General features: G+C 37.9%; 1 protein-coding gene across 1 annotated transcript; it reads right to left on the bottom strand.

The window, feature by feature from the left end:
* Positions 1-10,479: 10,479 nt before the first annotated feature.
* On the bottom strand, positions 10,480-11,420 carry LOC127162302 (alpha-2,8-sialyltransferase 8F-like; the record flags this gene model as incomplete). Its single annotated transcript, XM_051105081.1, is given in 3 exon segments — positions 10,480-11,110; positions 11,112-11,178; positions 11,302-11,420. Coding segments are annotated over 3 exon segments (594 nt in total), but the record flags the coding sequence as incomplete, so codon positions are not given.
* Positions 11,421-12,278: the final 858 nt, after the last annotated feature.

The following is a 12,278-nucleotide window of genomic DNA, read 5'->3' as shown; positions in this document are numbered from 1 at the left end:
AGTCCATAAATCCAGGAGGATCCATGAAGCGAGGTAAGTGATCTGTAGACCAGACACTGACTGACTGAGTGTAACAGGTATATATAGGGGTGTGGTAATTGGGTTCAGGTGCACAGTCAGTAATCAGGTGATCTTGAACGGTTGGGTGGATCCTCCGGGGGTGTGGTCAGAGTGTGTGGCTGAGGTGGAACCCTGACAGCCTCAGGCTTTGAGAAAAGTAAATTCACGTCTGTACAGTAGAATGCAGAAGAAAAAAATATAAACTCTTCAGCAATAATAAAAAGGGAAAACAAATGTTAGATTATATTGAGTAATTTTTGCTTATTAGTATGGTTAAATTGGATCATCAAAGGTTGGCAGCAAAGACATTGGTTAATAAAATGGGATTAAATGCATAAAGGATATTTGTATTAACATATTTAATTATTGCAAGATTTCGTCATATTCTGAGTTGAATTTCACTGTTTTCATTCATTTTGAGGAATACTGAATCTGTTTTTTTGTGAGTGAGATGAATCAATGCATGTTCACATTTATTCTAGAACTACTAGAATATTCTATTTATTCTAGATCTTTCTCCTGATTTCTCTCTACATGGGGACAGGAGAGCTTTTAATTAATAAATGGGGGGAAAGTAACTGGCGTTACTTTTTTTGAACCATCTGGTGGGTCCACTGGCTGCAATGGAGCTGGGCTTGTCCGAGAAGTTTTTCCACAGGATTGACAGGCACAACAATAAGCAACAATGGAATGAGGCCAAGTGAATGAGTTTAGAGCATAAAGCAACCGGCACAACCAATCTCTGTCCTCTCATGATGTACTTATCCACAGCCAGTTCATGCCTGATCTGAAAATATGTTGAAGTTCTTTCATAGAAATGGCTCTTGAAAGGTTGTTTGAAATCTCTGCAGTAAGGCCTAGTTCTTCTCACTTCGATGATCCAATTCAACCATACTAATAAGCAAAAATTACTCAAGATAATTGAATATTTGTTTTCCTTTTTTTTTTTTATTGCTGAAGAGTTGACTTTTTTTCTTCTGCGGTCTATTGTACAGATGTGAATTTACTTTTCTCAAAGCCTGAGGCACACGTTACCTTACATAAAAAGTAACTAAGTAACGTAATTAGTTACTTTTTTTAGGGAGTAACTCAATATTGTAATGCATTACTTTTAAAAGTAACTTTCACCAACACTGCCCAAGAAAGACCATAATGAATGCAGGTCTGTTGGCGCAGGGGCATTTGCAATGGCTTCAACGGAGATGGACTTGAGCAAAATATTTATGATGAACTTACCAAGTCACTCCCCCCTCCCACTCAGCTCACGGCCACTCTTCCTCCTCCGCCACCCTTACCCGTCTCGCCCTCATACTGGTCCTGCTTGGGACCACTCTATGATTCTCAGGGATCCTCGAAGCCCTCCATTTGAGCCGAGTCTCATTTAATTTGCAATAATATTTAACCCTCTGGGGTCTGAGGGTGTTTTGGCACCCTGTAGAAGTTTTGACATGCCCTGACATTTGAGCTTTTTTCAGTATCTTAAAAACATATTAATGGCTAAAGTCTGTTTATATTGTAATCAGCACAAACTGGGCTACAATAATATGCAAGCAACACTAATGTACATGTTTGTGTTTTTGAGAAAACAACGTTTATGCATGGTTAGTGAAAAACTAAAAATTTTAAGTCACTGAAATAAGACCATGAAACACATTCAGAACATTCGTGCACAAGACTTTTGAAAACTGGATGTGGTAGGCTAGAGTTTTTTGTACATGATGATGTGAAAATCATCTCATTCACTCGTTTACAAAAAACAATATATTGATTTAAATTTCGAGACATAAGATCACAAAACATAAAGACATGTTTTGTGATCGAAGGGAATATGCGAGGGAGTGACAACAGCCATGAATATTTAGTTATTCACACCTGAGAGACAAAAGGCCCTCCTCTAAAGGCCCATCAGTGAGACTCTGACTGTTAGGTAGAAAAAATGCGAGAAGATTCAAAGAAGAGTTTTAGATTATTTGTATTTTATTTACAACACAGTATAATATAAACATACATAATGAAGGTCAAAAGCACATTAATGACTACACTGATGTTACAAGTACAGAGACGTGAACAGACTTTGTGTCATTCCTGAAAACTGTTTTCTGAATTCTGTTCAACTAGTGAAACAAGTAAATTATACCTGATATTTAAGTGATTGCTGCTTCTTTCTATGGATTTAAGAAACAATACTCATCATCAGTAGTCCAGGAACTTGTTTTAACACTGGAATATCAGTGTAGTTGAACATCTGATGTTGGTACAGCACTCTTCATGTGGCATTCATGTTGTATTCATCTGTGGTGCAGGTATCAGATCACTAGAAAAAAAACAAAAAACATCTGTAATTTAGCACGTTAAACATCTATTCATGAACAGAGTATTAATAATAAACTAATATTACTTTCATATCCTATTGTTATACAATAAATAAATAAATAAATAAATAAATATGATTTTATAGCCATAAACACAAGCATGCTTTGTATGTATTATACAATACAGAACCATTTCATGTCTGGGAAACTAATGTATTATTGTGAAGCACGTCATAAACATCTATTCGTGAACAGAGTATATGACAGTAGTTTGGTCTAAACAATCTTAGACTCTATCTGTCATGAATCTGGTCGGTGACCTTCGGTCTGCTCACCACCAGATGTCGCTCTCACACTTTCACATCACACAGACTGTTGCACTACACCCCGGACTACGTCTCCCATCACCCATTGCGCTGGCACCTGTGAAAACCTACATAAGTCCCGGACTTTCCCCCGTTAGTCACAAAGTATTGTGGAGTTGTAAAGTGGAGAACTGTGTTCGTTGCGTTTAACGCTCTCCTAGTGCTAGCAGCCCTTACATAGTCGTCCCCGTGTTTCCTAGTTCCTGCGTTTCCAAGTTCCTGAGTTTCCTAGTTCCTGAGTTCCCCAGTTCCCCAGTTCCCTTAATTTAGCTTTCTCGCCTGGCCATCTCGTTTCGTCTGTCTCGCCGCCCACCACTTCTCGCTCGTTGTACGGATAACCCCTCTGCTTCGCTCTATGGATTATGTTCGCCACTGATCGACCCTCGCCTGCTTCACAAACTATTCTTGTGTCTCGCCCCTACATACCTGTTTGCTATTGTTTGACTCTGCCTGTTCGACCATGTCTTTGTCTCGCCCTATAAATAAAGCTTTGCATTTGGATCCGCTTGCCTCTTGTTTCCCTCTCCACGTTACAGAATACTTGGTCACAAAAGGATCCAGCAGCTCTTCCGTCAGACACTGGCAAGGTATGGACATTGCAAGACAGTTATTAGCCCTCAAGCAGGGCGCGTGATTGCGCGAGGGCTATATTCAAGAGTTTCTGGACATCGCAAATGACTCGGACATACCAGACTGTTTATTAATAGAGTTGTTTTGCGATGGAATAAATCAGCCTTTAAAAGCTAAGCTCAGACGCGAGAGTCAAGCAAAGTCACAGCTGTCATTGCTGAGTCAAGCAAAGTCACAGTTGACCTTCACAAACCAAGTCAAGTCACTGCTGATCTCCACGAGCCAAGTCAAGTCACAGTCGATCTTCACAAACCAAGTCAAGTCACTGCTGATCTTCACCAGCCAAGTCAAGCCACTGCTGATCTCCATGAGTTAAATCAAGTCACCGCTGATCTCCATAAGCCAAGTCAAGTTACCGCTGGTCTTCACGAGCCAAGTCAAGTCTCAGCTGTTCCGCACGAGCCAGGTCAAGTTACTGCTGTTGACTCTGCCTGTTCGACCATGTCTTTGTCTCACCCTATAAATAAAGCTTCGCCTTTGGATCAGCTCACCTCTCGTCTCCCTCTCCACATTACACTATCAATTAGTCTCACAGTGTAAACACTATTACTTTTATATTGTGTAATTTTTATTTTATAGGACATTAAAAACATCCTGGCATCATGAAACATTTCGATGCAATGAAATGAAACATACTTCATAACGTTTCACTTGATTGCACGTAGTCAGGAATTATAGTTTGGAAAAAGTCGAACTACTATAATGTGTACAAGTTACATCACAGTAACACAACAACTAACTTAAGTAGGCTAATAAAAGAAAGACTTACTCTTTCGGTAGATCTCGCCATGCGTCGCATCGCATTCTTTTTCTGAGGGAAATATAAATCTTACTCCTCACAGCGCGTCTTCTTCCAGTAACAAAATGCAAGTAGCCCAGATGAACAATGAAGTCAAGATCGCTGCTTTGTTTGCGTTGATGAGAAGGTACACTGCTTGCGCCTCCAAGTGGCTGATTATAATTTCAAAGTGAAAGTAGCTTGTGGGCGTGATCAAATTAAAAATAATTAAGTCTGACCAGAAAGACTAGACATGGTGTTGGTTTCATACAGATTACTTTCACACATGATATTTATTTTAGATGACTTACTTCATTTAAAAGTAGACATGCTTTCTATAGATATATCTCTCATGTCTCTGTGTTGAGTATCTGTTGAGTTGGTTAATTTTAGTGACGCATTTCTTAATGACGATTACAGAGAACAACACAGCAGACTGCATACTCTGTTTGTTTTCTTTATTTCACAAAACCACAGATTGTTGTTGTTATGAGTGTACACAAATAAAAGTAGATTCCTTACAGATTCGATTGATGTATTGCTCTTTTCTGTACGATCATAGATGACAGAGTAATTGAAGTTCTTTTTGGCGTTATCAGAAAAACTGCCACAAACCGCACCGGCGTGTTTTTCGACCCCAGAGCGTTAAATATGAAAATGTTCACCTGGATGAGTGTGTGCTGGGTGTGTAATAAAACATTACACACATGCCCTGAAAGATGTTTTATGGTATTTGTTGATATTTAAAATTCATATGTGCAGATGCAAGGTTGAAGGTCGAAACATATGAAGTGTTCACATAATACTGACACATTGTTAAAGTTGTGGTTGATTGTGATTTCACTTTTTTAACTTTAGTTACTGTGTAATGTTGCTGTTTGAGCATAAGCAATATCTGCAAAGTTATGATGCTGAAAGTTCAAATCAAACAGAGATATTGTCTTAAATTTATTGCAGGTTACGGCTTGTAGGGACTACAATAAGCTACTTCCCGGGTTGGTGACCCCTGGAACATGCAACAAAGGGGGCGGGGCAAGAAGAGGAAGAGTTGTTGCCATGTCGTCAAAACTAGGGGTGCGCAAAAAAATCTATTTATATATGAATCACGATTCTGTCTTGTAAAATAATAATTTATACAATTCAAAAAGGTTGAAGCAAATTACAAGGGTGTTCACAGTGGGCTGCGTTTACATTATTCTTGCGTCATAAAAGCATTCTGAGCCGAGATGAAATTGAAAATGTGCACAGATTTCTTCCTTGTTTTAGACAAGCCAGCAGTCATTTCTGGTCAACTGTACTGTACCATAATAGGAGTGACCTTTGCTCGTTTTCTCTACATAATTTCAAACGATCCCAAATGCGGTTGTAAACGATCCCAGCCAAGGAAAAAGGGTCTTATCTAGTGAAACGATCGGTTATTTTCATAAAAATAATACAGTTTCTATGCTTTTTAATGTCAAACGCTCGTCTTGTCTTGTTCTGCCTGAACTCTGTGTATTCTGGCTCAAGACAGTTACATCCCATACACTGACACCAGCCAAATTCAACATTAGCATGAGTTGCAGGACTTCACCCGGTTAACAGTCCCCTCTAACACAGGGTCACTGCTGCCTGAAATTCCCAGTTCTACTGAAATGGAGACTGCACCCGAAGTTGTTTCAAGCCCGATCACCAAAGAAGGGAGGCTGGGAAAGAGCTTCATTTGCCTGACAAACTGGATACACCATCTGCTCCTCAGTTGTGGCGTTCTTCAAGAGAGAGACGTCCCCCTATTTGTCTCCAGCACTATGTTAAATAGCAGAAACATGGGTATAACCAAATTAGCATTTTTCTACTCTGAAAAAAAAAAAAAAAAGTTCTAAGATGTTATTGGTAAAATAATTTCCCCTTACTTTCCTACCACTTTACAAAGAGTGAATGACTTCTTTTGGGCGTGTCATGTGTAATGTTTCACATTATTATTTGAATTAAATGGGGGGAGGAAATGGTTGTATCTTTACTTTAATACTTTAGGTTGGAGTGCAGTTCATAAAGTGGCCGCTCGGTTATTACACCTAGGCTGTTTTCATTATTATGTGCTCCTCCTTGTGAGTAAAAAAAACTGTGTTCATCTGTCCTTGCTGTTTGAGATTAAAGAGTCTCAGTTATTGTGGATACACCTCTTTGTGATCATTCCACACGACACCACAATATGGAGAAAAATGCTAAAATGTTTTGTTTTCCTCAAAAAACAATTTCTTTACAACTGAAGAAAGAAAGACATGAACATATTGGATGACAAGAGAGTACATTATATGTAAAACTTTGTTCTGGAAGTGGACTTCTCCTTTAAATAATTGACCCTTATAGTCTGTTTGTGACTGAGCTTATTCATTTATTTATTTACTTATTTTAATTACTTTCTGCACTTGCTATACTATCTACTTAGGTGTGGTATAAGTATTAAAATTTGTTTTACTAGTAATCAGTGTTGGGGGAATGCATTACAAGTAACGCAAGTTACATAATTTTATTACTTTTTCCAAGTAACTAGTAAAGTAACACATTACTTTTTAGTTGACAAGACAATATCTCAGTTACTTTTTTCAAATAAGTAATGCCAGTTACTTTTCCCCCCATTTATTGATTAAAAGCTCTCCTGTCCCCATGTTGAGAGAAATCGGGAGTAAGATATTAGTTCTAGAATAAATGTAAACATGCATTAATTCATCTCACTCACAAAAAACAGATTCAGTATTCCTCAAAATGAATAAAAACAGTAAAATTCAACTCAGAATATGACACAAACCTGCAATAATTAAATGTTAAATAATACAAATATGTATGTCTTTGCTGCCAAACTTCGATGATCCAATTTAACCATACAAATAAGCAAAAATTACTCAAGATAATCTAACATTTGTTTTCCTTTTTTATTGCTGAAGAGTTGATATTTTTTCTTCTGCATTCTACTGTACAGACGTGAATTTACTTTTCTCAAAGCCTGATGCTTTTGGTGTGAAAAGACTTTTACATTTGCCAACTTTTTATATTGAAAACAAAGAAGCAAGCCCTACCCAGATTTAAAAAGTAATGCAAAAGTAAAGTAACGCAGTACTTTCCATAAAAAGTAACCAAGTACCGTAATTAGTTACTTTTTTAGGGAGTAACTCAATATTGTAACGCATTACTTTTAAAAGTAACTTTCCCCAACACTGCTAGTAATGTTAATAACAAATCGAAAAGCACGAATTGAAAAAAACTAGGGAGTTCAAATGGCAGCTGCAGCCAGTGAATGATCTCTGCTGCATCCTCTGGTTATAAGGGTAATTTCATGTTATTTTCACCTTAAAAAGTCGTTGTTTTCCGTGAAAATATTTTTTTCTTGTCATTTTTATGAATGAAAAGTCAATCTTTGAACTGAAATTTACTGCACAGCTGTAGAGTTTAAAAATAATAAAGGGCTTTAAAATATTAGAATATTAGATTTTAAAAAATGTGAATGACTACAAAGTCCCTTTAAGGCAAGTCATTTCATTCGGCGGCCATCTTTGAAACACCTCTCGGGCAGGCAAGTGCAGCTCCTATCTCTCTGAACGGGGAAACATCAAATTCTTCAAAACTGTTCACCAAGCTTATGATTAAATTTCATATTTGAAATCCCCAATGAAATCTGACAAGAACTGCCTCTTAAATATTGTTCCTTATGTTCCAATATTGTTAAAAAAAAAAGGCTTGATCAGCCAGTGCACATGCGCAGTAATGAGCGCTCATCTATTTCTATAGCTGGCGAGACTTCTAACGGCAGCTGCACTGATGCGCTGAATTTACTAATCAACGATCTCCTCTTCATTAAGAAGGCAGGGCTTCACGGCCATAATAAGCTTTGCATCTTTCCCCATTCAAAATTCAGTGACAAGTCTTGGGTATTTTATAGTCTTTGATGACTATGAAGGCAAGTTATTGATTATCAAGATTACCATTAAGATGTCGTTGAAGAGAAGCATCTCTAACTTGCTAACGTTAGCCTAAACAGTTATGATAGTGTTTAGCTGTCAACATTTAAATCTACAACTACGTGTCTATGTACTCTCCTGGGATTACCAGGCACGCGTTTTAAATTATATGTCGTTAAATAATATGAAGCTGAAAGTTCATTCCGCTATCTTTATTTATGATGTTGCAATTATTATTTTTCTCAGTTTCTGATAAGAACGAGGTAGGAGAGGAGTCTCAAGAGTCTCCATATATATATATTGTCACGCTGGCACAGAAGGGCAGAGATAACGTTCGATTAGTTATTAATAACAATGTGCACAATAATGCGATACGGTGTAAACAGGTAAGTAGTTCAGTTTCTTTTTGCAGGTGATTCACAACAGTGCCGGTAAGCCCAGGTAAGTATCTGATACGTAAACAAATCATTCCAAAAGTATCCATCAGTCACTTCCCTTTAAACGTCTTTAAATGATCAATGGACCCTTTTCACAAGCCTGTGATGACGCATTACAACGGTCATCATCATCATAAATCCTTTAAAGTTTTTTATATTTTGATTTCTTAAAATATGTATGTACATTTATAACATTGTACATTGTATTACATCACCTTTTCATGAAGTTACAAAAAACTAGTTAACGCTATGCGAGGGTGTTCTAATGCCGCATCTGTGGGAGGGACGGTAAATTTGACATTGTTCTTTCTTTTGACTGCCAATATCAGTCTAGCTCATTTTTTTTCCTTTTATTGAAAGTTGTGAAAACACTATCATGTAGTTTTTCTTTTGCTCTCCCATTCACTGCTCTTGCATTTTACCCAACTATGACGACTTCCACTATGTGAAAAAAGGTCCATTACATGACTCAGCCGAATGCATAAGTGCTCTTCAGCGCTCTTCTTCGTGAGCATTTGAGTGTGTGGATAAAAACTAGATTAGAGCACCATCTGCTGTTAAAATCTAAGCTCAGAATTGATTCCAAAAAGAATTGTGATGCATTCGGATGATCTCAGAATCGATCCAACAATCGATTTATCATCCCATCACTACTCATTAGCGGTTTAGCGAATCACAACACACTGAGCCAGCTAACCTATCTGAGTCCATTGCATATTTCTGAGCTTCTGGCTTCAAAAAACCAGGAACTTATCTGATTGTTTATCAGAAAAGGGACAGAGCAGCGTAGAATAAAGATAAATTATGTGAAAAATTAACATTAAGCATTAACACATGTTAGACTGCACCCCATAAACACAATCAAGCCTAGAAAACCCATTCAACCACCCCTTTAAATTCCATTCAATTCAAAAGCAATTAATACAAATTAAATTACCTTAAATTACAGATTCACAATTAAATTACATTATTTTAATGATTTGATTTTGTATATTTTATAGAATTCTTCCTGATGTGTCTTTAACAAGAACAACAAGTTTGTTTACTGCACCGAAAGTAGTTCAAAATTAAACACAGTAAAGCAGAAGTCCACTTCCAGAACTAAAATTTACAGATAATGTATTCACCTCCTTGTCATCCAACATGTTCATGTCTTTCTTTCCTCAGTCGTAAAGAAATTATGTTTGAGAAAAACATTTCAGGATTTTTCTCCATAATGTGGACCTCAATGGTGCCCATGAGTTTGAACTTCCAAAATGTAGTTTAAATGCAGCTTCAGAGGGCTCTAAACGATCCCAGCTGAGGAAGAAGGGTCTTATCTAGCGAAACAATTGGTTACAATTTATATTCTTTTTAACCTCAAATGCTTGTCTTGTCTATCTCCATGATGCACATGCATACTCTGTGTATCTCCAGTTTAATACAGTCAAAAAAAAACTCCCATCTCATTTTCTTCTCCAACTCCTCCATCGCTGTTTTACCTTTTTTTGTAAAGGATGTTTGAACTTCTTTGCACGTTCACTTGCAAACACTGGGTTGGGACTTCTGCAGCGATGTAGGATGTTTTTAAAGTTGGAGGAGAAAATGAGATGGGAGTTTTGACATACCCTAACTGTATTAACAGTATTTTCAGAACATTTTTTTTTTACAGTGAAATACAAAATATTATTTTTGCATGCCTAAACAATGATAACCAAATGCTTTATAGTAGCATCTGTGTTAGAGGTCTGTGCTCTGTTGTGACACAGCGGTCATCTGTTCGTGTGATAGTGAAGTTCTCGGTGAGCCGTTTAGAAAAATAACATCATAGAAGGAACGGATCTCATGATCAGCGATAAAGCAGTGAAGCGGCATTTGTGGGTCGCAAAATTATTCACACATAAATAATCAAAAATTTAGCGTATAGACTTTCAAGATAACATTTTCAATGTTTGACAAGAATGAAAACAAGGCTGTGAGGGACAGAAGTACAGTGAGTTTTGTGGATTTACTGTTGTTTAACAATCGATTGTTCAGCTGAGCCGTTTTCTGCCGATACACAGCGTGACCCTCACAATGTATTTTCTAGCCGTGTAGCGGTGCATTACTGGATGGAATGCACTCGATAATGTCCACAACAGTTTCAGACCCAAATAGTGCACTTTATAAGGTTATGCGAGATGATTTCGGACAGTGCGTACAGATGTCAGAAGTTGTCTGAGGAGCAGGGCTGCAGGTGCAGTGTCAGCGCCCCCTTGCTGTGGAGCTGCAGAAGCTGTACAAACTCCTCCGGCATCGCGTGCATGTAGAGGTGCGGACCCAACTGGTCGTAATAATGGTACGGAACGGGATTGTCCTGCAGGTCGTTGCCGAACGGCCAAAATCCGTACACGTGCACGTTCTCACACAGCTCCAGCGCCGTGCTAATTAGAATAAACCCACTGGAAAGGCGGACCTCCTTCAGGCCACGCCCCTTCCAGAAATGGTCCAATGTCCGCAGGTAAGTGGGGCTGAAGAACACCACCGGATGTTGAGGTCTGACTGGATGAAGGACTTTGAGAACGCTGACTGACAGTGCAGTGCAGAAGGTGTAGGCAAAGGCGGGCATAGCGAGGGGAGGCGTTCCCGTACACACTGACCCGCTTCACCAACGGATCTGGATTATTCTGAAGGTTTTTGAATCTACAGACACACAGTTTCTAATAAACACTATTGCACTGAAAAAAAATTACTGTATGCCAGTATACGTGTGTTGCAAACATGACGTGTGTGCGTGTGTGTGTGTGTGTGTGTGTGGATACTGACTCTCTCTGAATCTGACTGGGGTTGATGGTTATCAGATCTGTCTTCAGTCCAACATCACTGTCATTAACGTAAGCCAAATTAAACCTGAAACAGAGAGAAAAATCTTTGATTCGTTCATTCTATACCTTCTAAAGTAAAATTTGCATGATAATAAACAAATGGCTTATTTGTTGGGTTCTACATTTAGAAGGTCATGACCTTTCAAAGTGTTCATTAGAAAAAAAATTGCTGCTGATATTTATACAAACATCCCATTTTCAATCATCAGTTTACTATATAAAATCATTATAGCATTTCACAATAAGGTCCCATTTAACTACATTATTAACTAAAAGTCAACAATAATTCTAAAGCATTTATTAATTTCACTTAATTTCAAAGTTTACTATGTTGTCGGCGCCAACAGCCTCGTGGTTAGCGTGCCGACATATAGCGCATTTTGTGCTGCGGGCGTCCTGAGTTTGAGTCCCGCTTCATGGACCTTTCCTGATCCCCCCCCCTTTCTCTCACTCCTGCTTCACTTCCTGTCTAACCTACACTAGCACTTGAGCTAACATGAACTAACAATCAACAGTATTTTTATTAAATAACATTAACAAAGATGAATAAATACTGCAACAAATGTAATGCTTCCTCTTAGTTAAAGAAAACTGACTGAACTAAAACCAGTTGGGGTTCCCATCTCACCACAGACGTCCGACCAGAGACATGAAGATGCAGCTTAAAGTTCTTTGATGTTTTTTATTTTCTCTACAACAGTTCCATCAGTGTTCAATAATGTTTAATGTTCAATAAATGTTGAGGCAGCAAACAAACTTCCAACAATAAATCAACATCACATGAATATATGAACACGAATTAATCACTACAAATATCTTTAAACAATGCATATTAATCAAAACAGAATACAAGTTCAGAAAGATCACAGTTAACATGAGCTGAAGTACATAAATTAAGTTTATTTAACATGAAGAAAG

The sequence above is a fragment of the Labeo rohita genome, unplaced genomic scaffold (genome assembly GCF_022985175.1).
Source record: "Labeo rohita strain BAU-BD-2019 unplaced genomic scaffold, IGBB_LRoh.1.0 scaffold_88, whole genome shotgun sequence".
NCBI classification, from domain to species: domain Eukaryota; kingdom Metazoa; phylum Chordata; class Actinopteri; order Cypriniformes; family Cyprinidae; genus Labeo; species Labeo rohita.
This window is presented reverse-complemented; position numbering and strand designations above follow the sequence as displayed.